This window comes from Athene noctua, chromosome 7 (genome assembly GCF_965140245.1).
Source record: "Athene noctua chromosome 7, bAthNoc1.hap1.1, whole genome shotgun sequence".
Taxonomy (NCBI): domain Eukaryota; kingdom Metazoa; phylum Chordata; class Aves; order Strigiformes; family Strigidae; genus Athene; species Athene noctua.
Genome location: NC_134043.1, coordinates 11,786,484 through 11,812,512, shown reverse-complemented (window position 1 = coordinate 11,812,512; position 26,029 = coordinate 11,786,484). Strand labels below are relative to the sequence as shown.

Here is a 26,029-nt window from a genome sequence, read left to right as displayed (position 1 = left end):
AAGCTCTGTGTTGTATTTCATGTAACCACTACACACAAGGTTCGTAGGGTCGTAAGAAAACTCAGGAGGTAGGAAGGGTCTTGGGAGGTCTCTATTTCAACCTCCTGATCAAGTCAGGGTCAACTATGAAATCAGACCAGGTCATTCAGGGCTTTATCAGTTTCATGCAGGATGCAAGGGATGGGAAATGTGGTACTAAGATAACTTTTCTCTCTGGTATGTGAGGATTGGATGAAATTCAGTCTGCAGAATAATTCTGAATGAACTATAGTTCGGTTTAAACTAAATTGTTGTTAATGATCCTCTAAAGTGCCCAGATGGAAAGAAAGTTTGCACTGTGGAGTTCCACACACTTGTAGCACTAATGTAGATCTGGTGACTAGAGTTTACTTCCGGTATTTCACTTTTCTATTTTCTTCCTCGTCTTTTTTCTCTTCTAAGTTCAACATGCATTTCTAAAGTGTAAGTTCATGAGTTACCTCAAGAAAGGGAGTTTTTTCTGTCTTATTTTTAACTCAGTGTTCATGCAAGTTTTTGAGCAAGGCTGTGGTTAAATCATGTCCTACTAGCCAGATGCTGATGAGTGAGATGAGCAATGTTCACCAGAGAAACACTGCTTTGTAGAAAAATATAGTGATGCAGAATAGGAAACTGGGAAAGCCATATATCTCATGTGAGAGAGTTTATTGAGAGACTTACTCAGAGAGTTGCAAACCAATGTGTTAGGTGGCAAAAAATTTTGAAGCTTAAGATTTGTGCAACAACTGAAATTTCATGTAAGTGCAATGATACCTCTCTCTGCTTGTTGCAGGCATTGAGCTGATCTGTGAAAAAGACATTGATCTTGCAACACAGGTTCAAGAACTGCTGGAATTCCTTCATGAGAAACAGCATGAGCTGGAGCTTAATGCTGACCAAACTCACAAGAGGTTAGAGCAGTGCCTCCAGCTCCGGCACCTACAGGCTGAAGTCAAGCAGGTGAGAGTTTTAAACCACACGTAAGCGTCTTAAATGGGTTTTCAGCCAAAACATAGATGCAAACTGCTAAACTGGTCTCTGCTAAATCACATACCTTTAGGTGAACGATCTTAGTGCCCCTTTCCTTGACAGTACTTGCTGATGGATTGCAGCATGACCCTTTACAAATAACAAGGGGCTCTGTTCCCTCTAGTGTGCTTGTATCTGGCTTCATGAATAGCTGTGGGAAGTCTGTGCAGAACTGACACCATAATTCTCAACTGGAGAAGCTGCTTCAAGCTCCATGTGTTCTGGAAATGTAATGATTTGATATGAGATCCAGATTTAAGCTGTTGTGGAGAACTGGCCCAAAGAAAAGGATAACTGAGCTGTGAGGTCTAAGTATGACATTACAGTAGTTTCACCTTTTCATTTATTGCTATACATCTGTTGACCTGCAGGAATCTTTAGTATCTTCTGCATGAGATAAAAAATTCTGTTTGTGGTCTGTAGATCCTAGGACTTGTTTAGTCATCTTAGTATTGTTACATTGCCTTTCTTCCAGATTTCATGTAGTGTGGGCAGTCATGTTCTGCCTCCCTAGATTTTCCCTAACATTTGATTTGGATGCCCCACATTTTCTTGTTTTCCTTTGCTATGCAGAATAACACTACGCTTCCTGCTTCCTAATCCACAGGTGGCTTCGCACTTCAGTATATGTCTGGATTTCAATGGAATGGTCTTGGTTTCATTAGGAAAGCCAGGAACATTTTTCCAGACACCTGGAATATTCAGATTTCCATTTTACCAGTAGAAATTGGGGGAGTTGGGTGGGTTTTTTTCCAAATACTACAAGGTGTTAATGAAAAAGTTTTTCTGCTTTCTTTACTAAAAAAAAATAAATATAATGTGCTAGGTGCTCAGTACACATAGTCATAGATATTCTTTCTTCAAAAGTGAATATTTGAGTGATGCTTTATCTGAATTGTTTTATCATTGCTGACAACAAATCCTTCATTCTCAGACAACCCTCAAGCTAGAAGCTGGCAGCACAAACACCAGTACAACCATATTCTTTTGAAGTCCACTTTGATGTGAATATTTTGCAACCTTAAATAAAAGTAACACAGAACTCTTCTAAATTTTTATTTTGAAAATGTAGTCATTTTGCATTCGTGATAATTGAAGGCCAACTCCTTGTGAAGCTCCAGAGCCCTGTAGAGTGCTTTGGCTTTCTTCTGAAAAAAAAAAAGAAAAAAAAAAAGAAAAAAAGAAACTTTGTGGTGTACGTAATCACCACCTTAATATGATTATAAAGTGTATCCTTTTTTCCATCGGTTCCCAAAGTTTTTTTATGCACAACTTAGGTAAACTTGGAGTTTTGTGTGTTAGATCGAAGATGAAGTAGAGCATTTTAATTTCTGATGGAAAATAGAATTAATATGTGTAGCAGAAATGCTAAAAATGCAGGTTATCACTAGCTGACAAAGTCTCACTAGTCTGCTAGACCATGATGAAGTGCCAGTCAGCCAGTCCTGTGGCTGCTCCTGGAGCCATACAGTGGCAGTGCAGCACTCTCTGCAGGTACCTGAAGTGACTTGCCTCATAATCAAGTATCTGCTGGGCCTTAACTATTTTACAAACCAAAATCTAACCAAAGGAAATAGTTTTAGGACTGAACTAATACTTACTGTGAGAGGAAAACAGCTGCCTTGAATAAGTATTTCCTTAACAGAGCTTGGGACCATCAGAGCCTTCATTACTATGTGACCTTTCAGCAAACCAGTAGTGAACAATCATTTTATTTGTTCAGCTGAATACTAAGGACTCCTTTGCTTATTAACCTATAAATTACCACAGCTATAGTTTCCCTCAGAAGGAGGCAAGTTAAAATATATCTGTACCCTATCTACTTGGTTTCCTGTAGATGAGTCATATTCCCAACCAGTTAGTGAAACTGGGAAATATATTAATTTTGGCTTGTAGTTCATCTCCAATCTGGTCCAGATTTCCTTCACTTTCATTTTAGTGTATCTGAGACGATGGATGATCTCATTACCAAATTGCTCTCACTCATGTGAATCAGTTGAGATGTGGTTGACGCAAGACACCTACCGTAGCTGTGGTTAAGTTCTGCTGACAGAGTAAAATTGGTCAAGGCTGCTAAGTGTACATGTGTTTGCATTTTGATATAATGGCTCATGGAAATATAAAGTCTTTTAACTGTCTCTGTCTATTTAAGTCTCATTTACCAGGGATTTCTGCTTTATATCATATGCACCAAGGGTTTGAATGCCAAGACAATGAATCGAAGTTTGGGGCCATTAAAGCGGAACAATTCCAAATGAGATGTTCTGTGAACTGCTTTAGAGTGGAAATAGTATAGATCAGTCATTCATAAACTCTTCTTTATTAAGAAAGATCGTGGCCAAGACTGATTACCCTTCATTTAAATCCCATCATTTCTGACAGAAACTAGAGAGCTTGCATTGCTTATATAAAAGTAATAGCAGAATAGAGTTGTGGAGATAATTTTAAAAAAACAAATTCTCTAATGCTGTGGTTGAAGTTGTTTGACTTCCCTGCCCCCTTATTTTATCTTTGTATGTTTTTTTTCTTTTTTTGATAAGTGTTGAACTTGACCTAATTTACTCCCAGATATCCCCACAGTGTTCCACTACACACACTTTCCAAGATATTTTGAAGTGTCGTGTATTTGTTCCTCTCCATATGCATTGCTATCCATCCACTTTTGCTGTTTGACATTAGATTTGCTTCCACGTGAATATGCCCAAAGAATGATGGGAAGTGGTCATTTGAGAGGCACTGAATATATTATATTTGATTTTTCTCAGTCTAACGTCACAGAGCTCCTGGAAACCTAATGCAGTTTTGAACATGGATAAAATTACCAGAAGGTGTCCTTGCTGGTGGTTGTGTCTGTGGTCCTAAGAGCCTCTCAAAGAAGCTACAAAGGGTCCAGAGGTGTAAAAGATTCACTTAACATTATTTTGCCTCTTAAAAATTTTTTCCAATGTAACTGGATGGGTATAATTAGCAAGGCCTAAAGTCTTTTCTAGAAACAACGAGGAAGGCATTCTGTCCAAACTAAACCAGAGGACTGAAACACTACATGATGCAGAGCTCTTGTTTCTCAAGAAAGGATACACAAGAAGTGCCTCACTTTTTATTTTTCCTGTAGTGTCTGATTCTGTGCTCACTGAAGATGGCAGAGTTACAGGATATGAATTTTAGAAAAATTTGGTACTATTATTTAATTACAGAAGAGCCACATACAGAAGTGTAGCCTGTTTTAAACAAATTGGAGTCAAAGGTGGGAGTTGTTTCAGAGCTGTGTTAGGCAACCCATGCCTTTCAGTGAACTTGTTCTCCAGTGTCAAGCGGCTTTTATCTAAGATGCTGTCAGTGTGTTTCTGCTTCTCCATTATAAAACAATGGTTAGTTTTTTTAAGAGAATATTTGGAGATTTATCTGACTCCAGAATTATTTAATCACTGTTTCTACAAAGTTGATAAAAACTGTAATTTGTAGGAAATGTCTGTTTAAAACCCTTTCGCTGTTGGCCTGCTTTGCACATTGCCAGATAATGGTGAATCTATTAATACAGGAAATGATCCAAGAAGTGTCTTGGTGCTGTATTAACAGCTTCTATACATATTTTAATGAAAAGGTATTGAGCACCATATAAGTAGAAGTCGATTTGTGAGCAGGTCTTGGAAACCAGATATAAATGTGTAAATGCTCTCTTCCAACCATTTCACAGTCTACTTCCAAACCAGTGACACAATGAAAGGCTCTACTGGTGACTGGTTTTTGCACTTAGACAAGAAGCTTTGGGCATGTAACTGAAATTTTTTCTTAGTGTGTGTAAATGATGCACACACACAAAAGAAGAAGGGGGGAAAAAAATTAAGAGAAAAATATTACTATGGAAAATGCTGATGCAGTCCCAGATGAGGCCCTGACATTTTTATGTTAAACTTTTGGAAGTAGAATGGGGTCATTACTTAAGTTCTTCCAAGTAAAATTTGGTAGTGCTTGAGCGCTCACTGGGCCTGGAAGAGGGAGTGTAGGAGCCCCACAGTGAGCATCTGAACCCACACTCTGAGGGAAGGAGGAAGGAGCACAACCCAGTGGTGACAGCAACCTTGGTCAAGAAGAGTGCTGTAAGCGTTACTGACAAGATGTAGGCCATCAGAGCCTGACCGGGACTGCTTTACCCTGTGAGTCAGCAAGACAGTTGTGCAGAGGAATGCATGTCTGTCATTAACACTAGAGGAAACGTGGCTGATTTCAGTTGTATGGTCCCTCTTCCTCCTTACTTTGTTGCCTATTAGCTTTTCACTAGTCAAGTTGCTTTGTTATAAGACTGAGATTTTCAGTGATTTTTTTACTATTTAGAGACTCTGATATTTGTATGAAAAATGTGTCAAAACCTCTGTGTCAGGTTTGGAAAATCTCAGCTCAAATGAAAGCTGTTCCCAAGAGGACCCTGTCATGCCCTGACTGTATTGTTTAAAAAAAAAAAAAAAAAAAAAAGCTGCTGCATTTTTAGCATACATACTCAATATTTTCTACGCTCTAAATGGCCCAAGCCAGGATATAGCACGGTATATAAAGTATGAAAGCATGTCTTCCTTTATGACGTCCTCACTCTCACTTAAATTCTTTCCCAGATACAGTGTTCCTTTGGTTAACTTTGGCTTTTGGTACCATGTAGTTGGTAATAATGTAGCTTTCTTGTCTGATGGATTATGAAAATGCCAGCCAAAAAGATTGCCATGTGATAACCCGATTTCTTCTCTTTTAAATCTTTGTTGCATTTCCCACAGGAACAATAACACCTGCTGATGAAAGAGAGGAAGCTGACAAATGGAATCTTCCACACTGTTGTACTGAGCAGAATGTAATTTTCTACAAATTAGGGTCAGCTACATGTGTAGATGGCTCCTCTTTCTTTCTCCTAGGGAAAACTCATTTTCCTACCCTACAGGGAACTGAATGGCTATAACTAGAGTGATACATGATGTAGGGATAAAACAACAGAAAATCCCTATTTCTTTCAGGCAATTTAATGTATCACTTCATGAAAATGATGGCGCAAAAGGGAAATTACTATGTAAAATATTGCAGCAAAGTCATTTTTGGAGCTTTGTAGATCACAAGCTAAATTTAGGGCAGTGATTGGGCGGTCAGGATTTTGTGTTCATCTGTGAATTGAATCCAGCAACTTTCTGGCTTTGTTGGACTAATTTTACACCCACACAGGTAGAAAATAGGCTTTGAGACAACACAGCAAAGAACTTACACATGTGTCCTGGGTCCAAACTTCAAGCTTGATAGACTAATTATGTATATTTAGGATTTGATTCTGCAGTCATTACAGCATGAGTTGCATGTCTACAAATAATCCAAATATCCCTGAAGTAAAAGCTCTTGACAAAATATAAAATGCAAAACCTGGGTTTTCTTTCTAGCTCTGCATGCAGGCGGAAACTCCAACTGCATCTTAACTCCATGTCCCGTGGAACCAACAGTACCTTCTCCTTCCTCACCACTAGGCTCTGATTTTTGTGTGAAAGAAACACAGGCAAGTGGAGCTCAAAGGAGTCACAACGTCCATGATTCCAGATGGAAATTTGAAAAAGAGAGACATCTTTATGTTTACTTTCAAATCTCCCTCGTTCTGATTTGTGGTTTTTGCTCCAGGGTATTTGCATAGGGGAACATTCATTTTTGGTCAAACCTTGGAAATTGAAGTCCTTCTCTATCTGAATATCCATGTAAATACCTTGGAAGTTTAATTCTTCAAACAATAACTTCTTCAATAAGATCTTTACCCTCTTATGTCATTAAGGCCTTATTCTAGAATTCCTTTCTGCTCACGGATTCAGCCTGAGACCACCCTGGGAGAAATACCTTTTTTTTTTTTTTTTTTTTTAGCCCAGCTGAAGCATTTTTTGGTCAGTGACTACATAAACCCTTGTAGGGAAGCAACCTTTCCATAAGCACATCCTTTCTTTACAGGTGCTTGGCTGGATCAGGAATGGTGAATCAATGCTGAATGCAAGCCTTGTCAATGCAAGCTCCCTCTCTGAAGCTGAGCAGCTCCAGCGAGAGCATGAGCAGTTTCAACTGGCCATAGAGGTAACATGAACAAGTTAACTTGTTTCTCCTTCCCAGGTGACCATCATACAAAAGGTTATCTCTTGGGCATCAGTCATTGCTTGGTTGAAGGAATGGAAGGAATAAAAGCTTTAGAAAATCAACTTATTAAACTAATAATGCAACCAGAGGCTACTAGTGAAGTAAATTATTTATCATCTGCAGCTAATTCTTCTGCTGTCAGATATCAGCCTTTCCATTTATGAAAATGACACTCAGTCATCTCCTGATAATTTTTTTGGTTAAAAAAAAAAAAAAAAAAAAATTTCACAAAATTATCTGAAAATGGGAAGTTTGTGAAGTCAGTTTCTTCCCATGTCCACAATTTTCAGATCATTTCAGAAAATTAATTTACAAAAATCTTTGTTACTGAATAATGCCCTCACATGAAATCTTTGTTTCATTCAACTCCTTTTGTGGACATCAGAAGAGACATTCATTCAAACCCACATTCTCAAATAACTTTGAAGAAGAGGCAAGAGGGATGATTTTTAAGAATTGCTGGCTAAACTGAGCTTTTTCCCCGTTTGGCCTGGTGTAACACATCTTTGACCTGGCCCTTGAAAATGAATTGTGAGCCAACTCATTTGCCTCACTTCTGGGGCCAGGGCATGGCAGAAGGAATAGCACCTCCTCTGAGCTGCTTTCCTTTGAATGAGGAGGTAGTGGAGGGCTATGGACTCCCCTGAGTAGGGTGCTACAAGACTCATAGGCTCAGTACTTTAAATATCTTTGTCATTATGAACAAACCCTATGCTCACAGGGTGTGCTCGCTCCAGTTGCTAGAAAGGGAGTCCATTGCTTTCCCCTGTTCCTGCTTAACAAGGTATATATGCTTCCCAGATTACATTAATTGCTAGCTTTTTACAGAGCAAAGAACAAGTTGCAAAATCCCTTTCTGTGGTTAATATATATTTGAAAATAACCAAAGCTAAACCAAAGTTTAAACTATGAAAATAATATTTCCATAATGGAGATTTGAAGAGACCCTTGATTTAGTGGGGGGAAAAGTGTCTTTATGTCTTCCAGTAAACTTTAAATAAGTCAATATACATTATAGTGTTGCTAGTAAGTATAGAGTTTAAATCTCAGCTAATGATCTATTTTGATCCAGCTTCACTCACAATGAGGAAGGAGCAGCTGTTGCAGCTCCTAAGGGAAAAGGAAGACGTTTTCTGTCAATTCTTATGAGTTGGCTGGTACCAAGCTGTGCTGACCACATCTTGGCAGCCATCACCAGACAGCAGTGGAGAACAAGACACCCACTGGCTGTGTTATCGCAGCTTGCTGCCATCGAGAAAGTGCTTGTATTTGGTGTTAAATGCAAATCACAGAGGGAGAAGAGGGTTATGCCACAGTAAGGGGAGAATAAGTTTTCAAGGGGAGAAAACACTAGATTAAATATTTAAAGTGTTTAAAGCTCAATATGGTAAAGAGATCAGCAAAGCACACAGAGCAGACCATTTGCTGAAGGCATTCTAGATGTGGAATTGATTTTCAGTTGAAATCCTTTAAAGTCTATTTAAAACAAGTATTACAATTCTAACATCCGTAAAGCAGCTGGGTATTAAATTTAACCAGTTGTTCTTGAACATCTCCCTAAATGTTTCTGCCAAGTATTAATCCTTTTTTTGCTAATAGCTTTCTCTACATTGCATTATTCATCAGTGTATTACCAGATGATTTCAAGCTTCTTTCCAGGTTCAAGGTTTAGATCATAAAAGTATCACATGAGAATTTGTCAGCAGCAGTTACAAATGGGATGCAGAACAGAGGAGTCTTTGGGAGATTTTAGGGCTTCTGTTCAGAAGATTAAAATCAAATATTGGACTAAACCATGCCTGAACACAGTTACTCAGGAAGCTGTGAAGGACCAGGGGCTGTTTTCCTCTCAGCAACCCACAGAGGAAGGTGTAATCACCACTTGGTTACTCGGAGAGGAGCTGATGTAGGCTGGGGAATGGGACATATAATTCAGTCCTACCTGTAAAGTGGCTACTGAGTAAATTGGGGAACAGAGGAGAAAGTGGCTTGACTCCCCCCCAGCTCTGCCCTTAAAGGTAGCATAGTGTAGCTCCAGTGTGAGTGAGCTGACTTTCAGAAATGTATCTTGTAGGGGCTGATACCTGTGATATAGTTCATGCCATTTAGTAAGGCATCTTCATGTCTTGTGATGTTGATGTTCTGTATCCTGCAGACAGGACAGTTACACACATGAGTAAAGCTGCTGATGACAGAAAGCTGCCTGGCAAGAGTCAAATTAGGATGATTAGGCCCATAGTTTGCCAACACTTTGGTGTTTGCTTTTGTATCTGCAGATTTGGGAGTATTGCAGTATGGGATGCAGTCAGCACTGAGTGCAGGCTGGGTGGGAGCTCAGCACAACGGCTGCCTGCACTGAGGTTGTCAAAAGGGATCTGCTGAGAACTCCACCCTGGGTTGCCCAAGGGCCAGTAGCTGATCAGTGAAGCTAACCCATTTTAGCCAGTGCTTGCTTGTCCTAAGCTTTAATAACATGTTGCAAATGTGTGTGAATAATTAAAACTGAAATGCTTTGCAGAAAGTAACTGTTAACTGAAGATAACTCTCTGAAAATCTTTCACTCTCTCGCATCTCCATGCTCACACCTCGCTTCACCTTTCTACCATACGTCTGGCACATCTGTACAACCTCTCTTTCCTCCCCTCATACACAGTCCCTCTTTCATGCCACTTCCTTACAGAAGACACACCAGAGTGCCCTGCAGGTCCAGCAGAAAGCCGAAGTGTTGCTACAGGCTGGGCATTATGATGCCGATGCTATCAGAGAGTGTGCTGAAAAGGTGGCCCTGCACTGGCAGCAGCTGATGCTGAAGATGGAGGACAGGCTCAAACTTGTCAATGCCTCGGTGGCCTTCTATAAAACCTCTGAGCAGGTGAGCTGAACAGTATCATATCTGTGCCATAGCATATTGCTACAGCCTGAAATTTAGCTCACAGAGTATAGTGTAAAGGTCTTGCCTCTCACCAAGATCAACACAGAGTGCTGAATTGTTCCAAATACATGCTCTGCTAATACCACTACGGAGCAGTGTTCATTCTCCTTACTTTTCTTTAAGTAATCCCCAAAGTAGGAAAAGTGTGGCTTCAGTCAGCCCTGCTTACCCTTAAAAGCTGCCTTTTGTCTTTTTACATATGTTTGCACATCTTCATCCACACATTAGGTATATATAAATGTTTCTGTCACCTGAATAGGGCCAGTGTTGAACCCTGGGGTGTCTCCCAGCTGGTAAACACCAATCTGAGTGCACTCCATGATGTAGCAATGCTGGTAGGTGTGGGTTTTCTGCTGTGTCCCTGAGTGCAGAGGGTCTTCTGACAGCAAGGGATCTCACAGCATTGGCAAAATTAACTGAAAGGACATTTGCTCCATTGGCATAAGCAATGCTAAGCCACACATGGAAACCAAAGTTTGAACTAGACAAAATTGTTTCTTTGACAAGTATTATAACAAAAAACCCAAACCCAACCAAACACAAAAAGGCAGCAGTTTGCAGTAACTTTCATCTTAAAGTTTTTAGTGAAATAGTGTAATTCTTGAAGTTTTGGGGTTTTTTTTAATTGTCCCCTTTCCAACAAGAAGAATTTCTGAAATCTCACCATTTTTGTTTCAAGTTCTCATGATACCAGAGTTAATTTTGAGGAATATATATCTTCTTTTCATTGAGAACTGCTTGCAATAAATTACTTGTTACTTTGTGAGCAGTACTAGCCAGTGTTTTCACTAGTAAACACACCATGCTGAAAAAGATGCCAAGATATGAAGGAATTTCTCTTAAATCCCTCTGCAACAAAGATAATTACAGCAGTAACCATTACATGTTGACACAACTTTACTTCATTCCAGGTGTCCGTGAGTTACAAAACTCATTTCAGTTGGCTGCTGGTATGGTGGGGTTATTCATCCCTTGCACAAACAGGTGCTATTTATACTGTAGTCAGTGAGAATTAGTGTCACAGTGTGGATACTCAAATAGCCTTGCCTGCTGTGATTTACTGTAGCCAAGCAGTTTGTGTTAGCATGGGCATTGCAGGAACGTGTGGACTTATGCATGAGGCAGAAGTGATTTCCATTAAATTTTCTATTGTTGTTATCACACAGCTCCACAATTAGAGAACCAGACATGGAAAGTTTTTTAGCACAACTAAGCATATCACTGGGGAAAGAGTTTATCCTTTCCTTAGCATCAAGTCTGTGGATGATCCTTGGGCCACTTTTTGGTGTAATTTTTTTTAATGCATTTTTAAGATTGTTTAAGATGAATTCATTCCTTGTAATGAATGTCTTTCACTGTGGAGAGTTTCAAACAGATTTACAGTCCCTGATGCATTCAAGATTGAAATGAATTACTGCTGGTGGAGGATTGTGAGAAATGAAAACCATTAAGGGATTCATTAGTGCTTTAGACAGTCAAATGTGCCGGCCAAAATATGCATAGCCAGTAATTTATCAGTTCAGTCTCTCTTCCTGTTTCCAAGTCACAGACAAGCATACTGCAGTGCCCACCAGTTCATTCATTAGTTGCGTCTATTCAGCCAATGTTTAGGGCAAAGATCATTCAGTTTTGAATGCTCATAAACTCGCTGCTGCAAGTAGGCTGTTGTCTTCTCTTGGGCTGCATAACTGATTTACAGTCCTTAACGATCTGCTCCCTGACTGGATGACAGTGGATTGAGTAATTTACTGGATTCTGAATTCTCTGAGTATCTAGGAAAAGGAGCTAGAAGAGTGGAGAGACTGTCACAACCAGCCAAACTTTTTCATGCCTGTCTTCCCCAGGCACACTATGTTCTTGATACAACTGGTGGAGCCCTGGCTTTCAAACAGTCCAGTTTCTCTGTGACTTCACTGACAGCCCACTTTATATTAATTTCTATCATCATCTTAAGAGAGAGATGATATCTGCATGTTCAGTGACCATCCTTTCTGGAAAGATGGCAGATCCCAGGCAGTCCTTCTGCTTTCATTTTTTAAGTCACCAAAGCCCAGTAGAATGCCGAAGTTTTCAAGAAGTAAAACGGAAATGCTGTTCTGTGCCTAAATAACATGTGGAGCACTTGTGTTCCAGTAAGTGTTTGAGGGTGAATCTCGTTTGCGTCCAAGCAAAAAGATGGTTTCAGATTGTCAAATGCATAAGGTCCTCAAACAGCCTGGCAGCAGGATAAATTGATCAGTTCACCTCAACTCACCAGTTTTAAATGGAGTTTGATGTGTTCAAGAGTGGAGTTACATGAAGATGGTCTCCAGTAGTGGGGAGGATTGTTGGGTGGTGCTGGACTGTCTTCTAGACTATGTTCTTAATCATGGGGGGGTCTTCTGAGTTATAACTGTGTTCATATAAAAAGTTGCAGGACTGAACAAGAAAAAGGTGAGTGTGCTTATCTGGACCCCTAATAATAACTGACTGGATCTTGAGTAGTCTCAGCAGTGGAGTGTGTAGGAAGAGCCCTCTGGGACAGAAGAGGAAAGTTCCAAATTTTCTGGAAAATTTTTGCAGTTTTTTCAGCTTCTGCACAGACCACTGAGAGTATTTTCAGGACCTGCAATGCAAAAGACTCAGCCGTGTCTGAGGCCACTGCACACAGAGTTTTCAGACTGTGTGAGTTTGTTTACCTCATTCCCATTATTCTAACAAGATAGAAGATACATGTATAAGCCCTGTGCAGTGAAACACCTGCATTCACCTAAGTTGTGACACTGATTTACTGTCTGCTGGTTTCCCTCTTGACAAAAGCTGTATAGGGAGCAACTAACATGCAGCTGAAGAGAATTAGTTCCAGCTTCAGAGTTGGTTTCAGGAAAGTATTTAAGCATGTGTTTTTCTTTAACTACGTGCTAAGTCCCTTGACTTCAGTGGGATTTAAACACATCTAAGCACCCTTCCGGAATAGGGATTGTTTCCTGAATGATCCACTGGGGCCAGACTGACCCCTGCCTTGATTCAACCTTTTGAGCTTCCCCCCCATTATCCCTTGGGGGAGAAGAAGGATTTATCACCCTTAAACCAGATGAATTGCATCCTAAACAGTAGAGATCCCTATAGGTAAGAAGAACTGCTAGACTGTTCTGTCCAGGGCCTATTTCATACTCAGTTATCCTCCATGCCACGGCCCACAGTCCAAAGCATTTAGATATGAAATGACATTGGTCGTAGACTTTTACTGAGTGTATTCCTCCTGATTATAGTTGTAGATAACTGAATTGTTATGCTATGGGCATGTTTCAGGTGTGCAGTGTATTAGAGAGTTTGGAGCAAGAATACAGACGGGATGAAGACTGGTGTGGAGGTCGAGATAAACTTGGACCAGCAGCTGAAATAGACCATGTCATCCCTCTGATCAGCAAACATCTGGAACAGAAGGAGGCTTTTCTCAAGGTCTTTATTAGCTCTTTAATAATTGAGGAAAACTCCCCATTGAGTAGTCAATTTAGAGCAGTGTTGGTGAGTTTGAGAAGTGTAATTCCAGTTCAGCTACTGGCTGGCTCTATAAACCCTAGGCCAGTTTCACACTGTTACAGTAGGAGTAGTAAGTATTATCATCAATGCTTATTTCAGAGAGATGTTATCAGGACTAATTATGTGGTATTTGCATTGCACTTGGAGAATGTTAGTTGTGCTGGTTCAAAGTTCAAATTCTCAAAATAGCATATGATGAGCATTATAAATGACAGGTATTATACAGCATTTTAGTGTTGGCTTATACAAATCATCCAGCATTTCAAATTCTGTCCTCCAAGCCAATAACTGAAGAATTACTAGCAACTGAAGCAATTGTGTCTCTGCAGGGCAGCACCAGAATGGAAACAGAGATTTCCTCCTGCCTTTCAGGTGCTGCTTTGTAAGAACCGTGGAGTTGACAGGCTGACAAGTCAACTGACAGCCAGCCTCCCACCTTCCACTAAACTGAAATACAACATGAAACTATGCTTGAAGACAAGGCTTAAGAAATTATGGCTCTAGATTGTATGTTTTTTGAAACAATGAGTACTTTTTGTGAGAGATGAGTTAGCTTTGGTTAGATTGAAAATGTGTGATGTACTAGCTCTTTACAACCAGTCGTTTTATTATTGTCATTAATTTGCCTTATTATGTAAAATAAGCCACTATATGCAAAATGACTCATATTTTAATATGTTTATGAGGCCGTTAGTTTATTAACTGAGTTTATTGACTATTAGCTGAAGCTCTCATGTTCCCAAATGAAGGAGGACTAGTCCCTGCAGAATAAACAGAGAATTCCCTTGGGCCCCCCTCGCATTCTTTGCTCATCTTTACTTCTTTGTTTTGATGGGGGCTGTTTTTCTTAGGCCTGTACACTGGCACGAAGGAACGCCGAGGTATTCCTCAAGTACATCCACAGGAACAATGTCAGCATGCCTGGAGTAGCAAGCCATACAAGGGGGCCCGAGCAGCAAGTGAAAGGTTGGTGCACTGGTGCAATGACAGCATTGAAGGTTTTGTTTGCTTCCCCCTTTGCTGCGTGGCCAACCTAAAGTTTGTGAACACACTGAGAAGGTGCCTTAAATTTTGCCGTCTACTGTCACTGAAATGATATATATGCCTGACACCTTTAGCAATGCTAGTGAGGCCTCTCAGAAAGTGATCCTTCCTCTGCTGGGCATGAGTTCTTATACAGGACTCTTCTGTTGCAAGTGGTAGTGGTGGACAAAATGAAAGGGGTTTGAAATATGGTCTCTCTCTGGCTTCTCTTGTCAGAAGAGTAATGGGAGTGACACTGTGCCATCCCCCATCATGTAGGTTGTCAGATGAGATGATCAGACACTATTTTGCCTTAATACCTAACACATAAACAAATAAGGCCATATTAAATACAAGGTCTAGATGCATCCTGTTGCTGGTGAGCACTGGAAAACAATGAACCCCGAAGTTGTTTATCCCTAGGATGGATCTGCTGGATGTTTGTCCCTGGAATCATGTTTGATGTCCTACCACATCAATCACTAGCAAAAGTATCTGCCTGTAGTTACCTTCCCTTGGTCAAAAGAGCACTGTTTATGATCGGATGATACATCTGAGATTTTTGAAATGTTTCCACATCTCTGCTTAATTAAATGGTTGTTAATCTTTGCCTATGAATGCTGCAAGGTACTGATAAGAATGAGCAAAGTGATTCTGCAGAACTAAACCATTTTTGTTATTATTATTGGCTTGCTTACAAGCTGCAGAAAAATACAGGTTAAAAGCAGTACAGTCATTATGTGTGTGGGAGGGAACTTTGGTTATACACAGAAGATGAAAACAGTGCTACTGAAGAGATCATTTTCCTTCCTTACTTTCAACACCAATTCTTCAGTGTTAACATTACTTTATTCAACTTTCCCTGCTAATGTGTCAAATGCTTCTTGTTGTGGACTTCTGTTCCCTACAGTTGAAAATCATGGGGAAGTTAATTGAACCCTGACTCAGCAATCCCTTAAATATGCAACTGCTATAAGCTTGTGAGTGTTCCTCACTGGGCCTGTTTGAAATGACACACTTATATAAAAATCAGCTTGTATATTAGTCTTTTTTCTAAGTCAGATGTGTCATTCTTATGCTTGGTGACTCTATCCAGAGAAAATCTTTGAAGTAAACACTTTAGTTGAGAATAAAAGCACCGTTAAGTAGGATACTTGTTGCACTTCCAAAGCAAAGTCATTGATACAGAACAAAATTAGTTTTATTTGTCATAAACTGTTTATACAGAGACCTGATCTAGAGCACCCATGACATGCTTCAAGTTCCTTTTGTCACTCAAAATTCCCATTGTCCTCAGCAGGGACTGGACTAGGTTTTGCAATTAACTTAAGTATTACAAATTTTTTTACCATCATCAGCGTCACACTTTTAAATGGGGATACATCCAAGTCTGTTTGCAGCCACCAGTGTTGATACATAAGCAGTGATTATCAGTACATTCAGAAAGGGCTTAGGGTAAGAGAGGTTAACAGGTGCTGTAAATGATCCTAAGTCACTGTGAGGGGTTGAGAAGCCTCTCAGTGTTTTAATATAAAAGAGTGTAGCTGCTGCCTAAACCCCCTCTGGTGGATGTTCGGCTTTGAGGTCAGGGCAGGAGGGCTGCCAGGCCCTATCTGCCGTGGTGGCTACCTGGGCTCCATACCCAGACGTGGCCAGGATGAGCCCTGCTGCCACCAGCTACTCATGACTCTGCTCAGCTTAAACAAAAAAACTCAGGTTTAACTAAGGTTTATGTTAGTGATATAGTGTAAATCTCTTGCACACTTTCTGCACGTTATCTTTTCAGTTAAGCTCATGGTACTTTTTAGAGTTAAATCACACCCTTTTATCAAGTTGATACAGTCTGGCTGAGAACTCAGGTTTTGAAGGAGAACATGTATGTCCTAGACTCCAAGGCGCAGCAGGTCTCCTGCCAGTCTCTTCCTGAATCTGGGTGTCTGTCACATCCCCATCACACAGACAGCAGTTTAGAGGACCAATACCTGGCCTCAACCCAAAATTGTAGCCCAGCAGTAACTGCATAGGCAGCACACAGAGGGTCGCCAGGCAGTGCAGCTGTACAAGAAACCTTACCAGGTATGTCAAAATAGGAGCTCAGGTTTTAATTAAATTCAATCATGACAAGAGCTCTGCATGGGACAGTAGGCTTTAGTGCCAAGTGCTGGGTAGCCTGTGGCCAGAGCAACAGACAAGGCAGTAAAAGAGCAACTTCTCCTGTGTCAACCAGTACCAGAAGCCTGAAATAAGCAACAGAAGAGAATTAAAAGACCTGAAATCATGTACCCAGTGTATTTGCTGGGATAAATCCCATACTGTTTTAGCATCTTCTCCTTTATGATAACCCTGCAACTGGACTTTTTTTGTGGGGTTTTTGTTTGTTTTTTTAAAGCAGCCCCTTTGAATCAATGCTTGTTTTTAAGAAGTGCAGTCTCAGGGGCTCTGCTCTTGGGAATGTGGTCCAGGCAGAGTGTGTAAATTAAGCTTTTTATGGTTTATTTCTGTATGCACGCACATAATCACTAACCACACAGATGTTTTCCTTTGCCCTACAGCCATTCTGAGCGAGCTGCTGCAGAGGGAGAACCGGGTCCTTCACTTCTGGACCCTGAAGAAGCGGAGATTAGATCAGTGCCAACAATATGTTGTCTTTGAGCGCAGTGCCAAGCAGGTAGTGTAAAAACCCCACTTCGTCTTTCTGTCCTGTCAGTGTGTGAATATTTCCTCTATCCATGTAATGCCTGTGTGAGGGGCTGCTATTGCAATCTCAAGTTGTATTTAAAAACTGTAACTTTTGAAAACATGGCAAATGTAGATTTTTAAAAACATTTAAGAAAACTTAAAAATCGAACAACAAAACTAAGTATTTTTGCCAGGCCAGATTAATTTCTGGATTTATTAATTTTTTTGAAAATAAATATAAGAGCAAGCTTCTTTCATTGAGCTGTTACTGAATGAGAAAACTGCTTTCTCTGTGTGCAGATTTATCTGTATATAGGTAGAATTCCCTACATTCCTTTTTCTCCTAGAAAACATACAACACCTTTTGTATCCTCTCCCGCCTGCTTTGATTACTGTGTTCTTTTCATGTGTTCCTGGAAAGTGTTTTACCATACACAGTATTAAGTGCCAATGGATTTGATATCCTTTATTTGGCAGATTTTTATTTTTTTTTTGGTCAGAGGATTAGTTACTGAATTACAAAGACTGTTTGTTTTGTTTTTTCTTTGGTTGTTTTTGACATTCACAGGCCTTAGACTGGATCCAAGAAACAGGCGAGTATTACCTCTCTACTCACAACTCCACAGGGGAATCAGCAGAAGAAACTCAGGAACTCCTGAAGGAATATGGGGAATTCAGAATACCTGCCAAGGTAAACAGTGACTTTAATCTAATTATGGCATCTGCCTTAGTTATGATCCTGTTTCAGTGCCTTAAATCTCTTGATTTTGTGTTTTCCTCCTGACATCCCTAGCACAGAAGATAAATGTCTTTTGAGAACAGTGATCTTTCATTTTTAGCAACGCATAGGTACAAAAAGGTGGTTTTCTCCCCCTTGGTCTGTACTGGTTATGGAGCATTTCTGTTCTGATCAGAAGAGAGAGAAATTTGCGTAGAGTTCACAACAACCTGAGACTAACACTAATTCCATCCTCAAACAATCATAAAAGTATGGTATAGAGTAACTAATTGATCTGAACATCTCCAAGGTTGTCTTGGATTCCCCGTCTCTTTCTTCTGTCACTGCAGCCACAATTTGTTTCATTAATTCCAGCTGTGTTGATCACAGATGATCATTTATCTCATTAGAAATAATCTGCTGATCCCAATAAAATACTTTAAATAAATGCCTTTGTAAACTCTGGGGTGAACATTTTTTTACAAAGCTGCATTACCAATAAATAATCTATTAATTTATATGGAGCAATTCTGAGAAATCTGGTGGAGTTTACAGAGGAATGGTGATTGGATCTGCCTCAGACAAATTAATTCAAACCATAGGTAATTCACAGACAGTGAATCCACAGGGGTATTAACAGTCACCGATAAGGATCTAAATTGCAAAGTCGGACTGCAGCAAGACCATGGCTTTCATATTATGCAGCTTCATTTCACTGTGTCCTGAAATTGATCTTCTGTAATCCCTAAATTCCTTATTAGGCTGTCCATCTTACATGGGTTTGATTCACAGTCTTTGTGGTGTTCTTGTCTCCTTCCTTTTTGGTTAGCTTGCATGTTTGTGAAAATGGGAGATAACTAGCAGTGGATGGAAGTTAATTTAATCAGGCAGGACCCGTACAACATTCTTTTAATAATACTTCTGGCCTCTAACCACCCATCATCAGTCTGCCTGAAATCATGTTCCAATTTATAATTTAATTTTGATCATAATAATCCTGAATAATCCTGAAATTTCCAAACTATTTCTGCTCTTGATTTAGCCTAGGATTGAGTTTTATATCTTCTTCTTTATTGATCATTACTGGCTGTTCTTTACACTGACACATCTACTCTTGCTCCCTAGGGCTCTAGTAAATCACTTTCCTACTGCTGACCTAGGATATTTTCACTGCCACGTGCAATCTGGTAAATGCATGTCACTTCCAGACTGATGTTATTCTCAGATTAAGCTGTAATTGAAAACCTTCCTGATCCCAATAACTTTCTAGCCAAGTCAATTGTTTGGAAAGCAAAACCACCAGTAGTTTTTGGTAATGAAACACCCTTTAAATATAACAGGAAGTCACATTTTTACTTCTCCATGCCTACCCTTGCTTAAGTACTTAATTAATTTGTTAAAATGACCTATGATTCAGGAGTTAATTTATTTTGCTGGTGAAATTTCTTGAATTTAGTTTTGTGTTTGAAATCTGCTAGATGTTTTTTGGTCTGACATGCATTTGTCCATCTGTGGCCAGATTGCTGATAATGTCAAGTACCTGACAGCATGTCTTGCTTCAGGCAGAGCGGAAAGTTTTCTCCATCTCTGAAAAGCAGCTTGCCAGTACCTCTGGAGATACAACTGATTCTCCTTTTGCTTTTGGGGATTAACATGTGCATTACAGCTGGAATGCAGTCTGTACAGTTGATATCTTGGTTTTTATAAGCATTTTGTCCTTGAGTTGGCTCAAACACAGGGTCCAGGCACCTTCAGTTTCTGGGATAGATTTGGAATCTAGAGTAAAATTTATAGCTACCTCCTTTGTGCCAGATTTGCACAAAGTTTCTCAACATGGAAAACCATAGTGACTAAGGGGCAGTCAGAGCCCAAGTAGAATAGAAAAGACCTCTGAAAGGTTTGGGGGCTCAGTGTATGTTTTGGAGTTCAGGCATCTTTTAGTTTGTAATGCTTTAGCTGGAACTAAAATACCAATGGAGGATTTTATAGTAGACCAGGAATTTGGATTTAAATTCTGTTTGTTTCTAAAACAGAGTAGTAGTGACTCAAACTCACTTCCTGAACTGATATGTGGTATATTAATGACCTGCCTCCACAGGTCTGCAGAACCACCTAGGTATAGATTCAAAGAAACTTGGTGTGTTTTATGAGGTATGATTTTTAAATCCTGTCTTCTGCTCCAAGGCTCACAAAAAATAAGTTTTTTGTTATAGGAAGGAGGCACGTCTAACTTCCAACACGTTTTCCGTATGTGTTTGTGTGTGTGTGGTTTCAAAAACCTGACTTTTTCTTTCTCCTGCAGCTTCTTAAATGTCCTTATAAAAATGTCATTCCTTTCATGTTTTACTGGGCAAAATTTAAAGCATCTGATTCTGTGTAAGATGAAGTACAGGCACTCTTTAATGATGTATAAAAAAATGCAAGCTTCTTCTGACTGCTGTGTGAATTAAAAGCAAAGGAAATAATAATGCAACATAACCAAGGACCATGTTTTGGGCAGCAAACAAAGGAAAAAGTGAAGCTCCTCATCCAGCTGGCTGACAGCTTTGTAGAAAAAGGACATATACACGCCACTGAAATTAGGAAGTGGGTTACCACCGTTGACAAACGCTACCGTGACTTCTCTCTCAGGATGGGGAAATACCGCTACTCCCTGGAAAAAGCCCTTGGAATCAATACAGAGGTACTGTAAGTCCATGTCCTGTTGGGGTTTATACCAAAGCTGAAAGTCACAGAGAGAAGTGAAGGCTATGGCATGAATGCTGCAGGTTATTGTGTATCCATTAGAAACGTTCAAAACCCAGCCAACCTACTTAGCCAAGCTCAGAACTCTGAAGAGAAATGTGTTTTTTGTGGCAGATCAGTGATATGAGGTAGAGACAGATGAAGGTCAGAAAGACTTTCTGAACAAATGTTAGCACCATTCTCCAGGAGACCATGTACAGCTACTGGGAAGGAGAGGGAAACACATTATTTGAATAAAAGTCTGTGTTAATTTTAGCATAAGTCATAAATCCTGCTCCCACGCCATTATTTTCAGTCAAACTCAGGCTTTGACTCTAAGTTTCCATTCTCTCATCCTTTAACTAACGAAAAAATTGATCCCCAACCTCATCTTTGAAGTCTTTTAGGTGAAATAGAGCAACACAAGAGAAACAAAAATTAGAACCTCCTGCTATTCCCTGGCCACAGTATTAAGGGGGAGTGCCAGAAACAGAAACACCTTAAAAGCCTTTCAGTCAACCATCCTTCGAAATTAAGTTTCAAAGAGAGGAATATATTCCCTCACACCCTCAAGATACCTTAAATGTTCTGTTCCTTATAGGGTCTCTGGTTTACACAAAGTTACTAACCACAGTCTGGAAAGGTATTTCCATGGCAGAAGGCCATTGAAATTTGGGATTGTCTCTGCATAGTGCTCTATCATATTATTTATGAAGTTCTATACTAGGCAACTCATTTAGATGTGAAAGGAGTAAGGTAAAATATAGACGTTTGTCATCAGTACCTATTCCTAGATACAAGTAACAGTGAAGACTATGATAAATCTCATAGTTAACATTTATTTTAAGATTTCTCTCACCTTCCTACTTCCTTCCTTCTCACTCTAGTTCTTCTGAATCTCTTTGAATTTCCTTCTTTCTGACATTATCTTTTTTCCTTATCCCTTTGATCTCATGAACATGCTGCATTTTCCACAACAATAGGATTACAATGAATTTAAAATCTGTACTGTCATTTTTTCTAGGATAACAAGGACCTAGAACTAGATATTATTCCAGCAAGTCTTTCAGACCGGGAGGTAAAGCTGCGAGATGCAAATCATGAAGTCAATGAAGAAAAAAGAAAGTCAGCCAGAAAGAAAGAGTATGTCCCCAAATGCTCATAGTGTGTCATGACACATTATCTAAAAGTGATTTTATGATATTTTCATGGCCAGAACTGACTGACAGTTGTATAATTCCTTCCAGCTGTGGAGCTATTGAGATGAGTCTAGAGGTGTAGGGCAGAAGTTGTGACTTGTAGGTTGGTAAATTTCAGAACATACAGGTTGAATTTCTTTTGGTTTTAATCAGAAGTCACCTTTGGAAAGGGAAAAGAGTGAGTCAGACCCTGATGTCATGGAGATACTCATTGTCATAATTTCCTTATGGCTGTATGTGAAAAGTAAAATGAACAGGAAAAAATTAGAAGCATCCTTATATGTCTAGGTATTATCTAAGCTCCAATGACATTCAGAGGAATTAACAGTGTTACGGTGACACAAGAGTTCACTTGGAGTTTAGGTTCACACTTCAGTGGGTGTAGAACTGAGAGAACTGGAAATATTTCATACTCAAGGAAGTATTTGGAGAGTGCTTGTTGCACTTAAATCTAGAAACAGTCTAATTTCACAGTATTTTGTCTTAATTTTTGCGTGAGAATATTCTGGAAAGCATTTGTATGTACAACCCTTCTCAGCCTCTGAAATTGTCACTACAGCGCACAACTGTGATAAGAAACCATTTCTACTTTAGGGAACAGTGGTTACACTCGGGCTGCCTGTGACACATTTTCAAAACATTGGGCATTTCAACTTTGAGATATTCAGCCTCAGGCACTATAGATGTGGTTGTTGAGCTTCCCAGCAATCTGGATTTTCTCTGGTCAAATATCAAGCTGTCAAAGCCTCTTCAAAGTAGTGGTGTCTCCCAAATCCATCTGAATTGCCACTGAAGGTCAAGATTCAGGGTGACTTACCACTGACTGTTAGTGAAGATATAAGTTTTGTTGTTGAATCTCAAGTCCTTACTTCTGAGAAAAAAACAATTCTGAAAATCGGTTGACTGTTAAGGGTGGTCATGTAGGTGGTAAATCCCAACTCAGGGTTGCAGAAATACAACTTAATAGGATTTTATGCAGCAAAGATATTTAGGAAATAACCCTAGAAGGGACTAGATTATGAAGTGGTATTTCATTCATGGAGCTGAGAAGTGCAGACTAAGGCAGCTGAAGGTTTAGAGTGGAAGTACACTGATTCATTAAGAAAACACAAGGAAGTTTTGCATTCTGTTCATCGTACAAACACCTATAATGTCCAAAACACCTGAAATACTTTCTTTTCTCCAGATTCATTATGGCTGAGCTGCTTCAGACAGAAAAAGCTTATGTCAGGGACTTACATGAATGTTTAGAGGTAAGTTGCAGCCCGGAAAGTCTCCAGTATTTTCAGGAAGGACATGCTATCCTTTGCCGTGGTGATGTTTGCTGTGCTGCAAGGGCTGACCTCGACCAGAATCTGTGTGAGGGTACCACCGTTGGTGTCTGGCTGCAGAGCTATGTCCTGCTGGTGGAGGGAGCTGGGTGGGCAGCAGAGGGAGCTTGTCTCCCACTGGCTGAAGCGTGCCCCGCGCGCCCCACCTATAGCTGTAAATGTCTGCACCTCCGGAGACACCCGTGTGCCTTTATTTACAAACCTGTGCTCACCCCTGCAGAGCGAGTGCAATGTCCTGGGACTCAGTAAAGAGCAATGTATCTGCATGTTGACCTAAAATTTGTTGGTTTCTAGTCTTTTTTGAATCATGGAACATTTTCTTAAGAATTCAAATCTATTTATGTGGATCATCTGATGCTAGAGAAAGAGCTGGATTTGCACTGTCAAATACCTTGTCTAGCTCCACAGCAGGGTGTTCCTGAAGGGCACTGTGATACTCGGGGCAAAAAGCAGAGTTTATTTCAGTGAAGTCTGTCAGCTTTTACATTCCTGCAGTTTGAAAGAGATTTTTATGTATCTAATGCTACTGAAGTGGCAAATCCATTTTATCTTTCAACTGTTTCTGCCTGCAGTTTTTGGATACCATCAGCTGGACAGCAGAGACAGGTGCTGTTGGCATGTTTCTGCTTTTTCCTCAGACAACTTCTAAGTGTCAGCACTTTGAATTTCTCTGGAGAGCTTTCTGTGACATGAACTTTTTTTTTTTAACTTGTTTATTTAATCTCAAACTACATCGTTCTCTTGTCAGCCTGTGCCTTTGGCAATAAAACAGAGAGATCTATTCTTTTTCACTGCATTTATTCACAAAGCTAAGAATTGCCGGTGTCTTCCAGACTTACCTTTGGGAAATGACAAGTGGAGTGGAAGAAATACCTGCTGGGATCCTTAATAAAGAACACATCATCTTTGGCAATATTCAGGAGATATATGACTTTCATAACAAGTAGGTTTTCCTAATAGTTCTGTTAATGTTTACTAAGGAAACCAAAGACGTGTATATACATCTACATGGTGTCCTGCAGTGAACGTCTACAGTACAATGCACAGAGGAGTGTAAAGCAATTTATCCAGATTTGCAAAATAATGTTTGATTTATTGTTTTCTTTCTTTTACAAAAATGAATTGCATCTTAGTTTAAACTTTGCCTTCAGCTGGTTAACAATGTTAAAGTCATATTATACCAATGCTTTGTGGTCCTATACATGCTTTCCATCTCACAGCACAAGATGTGGTATGGAAGTTTACTGGTCAAAAATATGATCTCTTGTAAAACATGAGGGGAAAAAAAGGAATGGGTGACATGAGCTGGGTTAATAAATAGCTTTTCTGCCACTTCTTGGAGACTCTGTATCTAATCTGTAACTAACTAGTCCCTTTTATCAACATAAGACTGTCTATCAGATCAGATTAGTGGTCATTGTTTCCCTGCTATAATGTGAATGCAATAGCAGTTATAAATTTAACATTTAGGGGTACTGAATCCCACAAGTTCAGTCTGAATTTCAAAGTCTACCTTCAATTTACACCTCAAAACCAAAACAGCTGAAAACAAATCAGAAAACCCTTCTCTGTTGAATTTCTGGATGATTTTCAGTGCTGCAGCCAGATAAATGCACTATCACAGACACATAACTATGGTTCAGCAGAGGTTGCCATATGCATGCTTTTGTGCAATCAGTTTCAGAGCATATGAGGATAGTATATTCAAACTACATATTCCATTACTAACTACATATTACATTACAAAAAAAATAAGTAATAGATTAATTGAATTCCATCCCACAGGAATTGCCTTGTCATACAGGTAAATATTCTTCCCCCATTTAAAACTATGCTAGGATCACCCAGTTGCCTTCCCACTTCCCCTCTCTTTGTGGTGGTCTATTTCCCTTTTAGTGACCATGACTGATGCCATCTGATTATTCTCCTTTTTTACTTTCCCTTGCTTCCAGCTACCACCCTTTCAACCCTCAGTCATGCCCCTCAGCTCCCTGCTTACTGTCATTTCTTCTTTCTCTGACCCATCTTCCTCCAGCCTGCTGCTTCTGCATAATCCTATTCCACTAAAACTTCTAGCAATGCTAAAATAAATTGTCCCCACCTTGCTTCCACAATCTTCTGCTTTGGCTGGTGGTGTTAATGCATTCCCCAGCCTGATTCAGGGCTGGGGAAAACAGCACATTCAGTTGGTTCTGCTTCTGCATCTTCTGTCTGACGTTCCTCTTTCCACACAGGCATTGTACTGGTCTCTATCTGCAAACAGAGATGTCACTCCTGGTACAATGTGTCGGGAGAGAGTTGATTACAAAATCTGTATTTTGGGAGTTTACTGCTTACCTATGAAGTGTGAAGCTTGTTTAAATTGTTCTCCTTTGTCCAGTGTGCCAAGTTTGGTGATGGAAAGCTGGCAACTTCGGGCTTCTTTTTTTACTCTTCCTCCAAACCACTGCACAAGATCTTTTTGAAAATCCGTGATCTGGTTGCTGAATATCACTTTACAATCCTGAATACACTGACCCCCTACTAGAGATTGCAACCTTTTCCTTTCTAGGGGAGTTAGACATGACTTTGCTCAGAAACCAAAGCATACATCGGCAAGGACACATTTTTTCCACTGACAGGACACTTGGTTAGCCTTATAATCAAGATACAAGTATTGATCATTAACACTCATTAACCCATTGGTCATTCTGCTTCTCCTGGGTATTTGAATTTA

General features: G+C 39.8%; 1 protein-coding gene across 12 annotated transcripts in view; it reads left to right on the top strand.

Annotated features, from left to right (window-relative positions):
• Positions 1-26,029, top strand: part of KALRN (kalirin RhoGEF kinase) — a 524,667-nt gene that overhangs the window by 341,454 nt on the left and 157,184 nt on the right. For 11 of the 12 annotated variants that reach the window (XR_012633922.1, XM_074910292.1, XM_074910294.1 and 8 more), the window contains exons 15-25: positions 812-978; positions 7,006-7,125; positions 9,839-10,057; positions 13,409-13,558; positions 14,491-14,605; positions 17,215-17,330; positions 17,910-18,032; positions 20,560-20,742; positions 21,808-21,926; positions 23,169-23,235; positions 24,147-24,256. Coding sequence is in view for 11 of the 12 variants with exons in the window: in XM_074910292.1 (XP_074766393.1) it covers positions 812-978; positions 7,006-7,125; positions 9,839-10,057; positions 13,409-13,558; positions 14,491-14,605; positions 17,215-17,330; positions 17,910-18,032; positions 20,560-20,742; positions 21,808-21,926; positions 23,169-23,235; positions 24,147-24,256 (1,489 nt within the window). In the remaining variant the exon portion in view is untranslated. The remainder of the gene's footprint in view (positions 1-811; positions 979-7,005; positions 7,126-9,838; positions 10,058-13,408; positions 13,559-14,490; positions 14,606-17,214; positions 17,331-17,909; positions 18,033-20,559; positions 20,743-21,807; positions 21,927-23,168; positions 23,236-24,146; positions 24,257-26,029) is intronic. The other variant, XM_074910291.1, reaches the window with a different exon arrangement.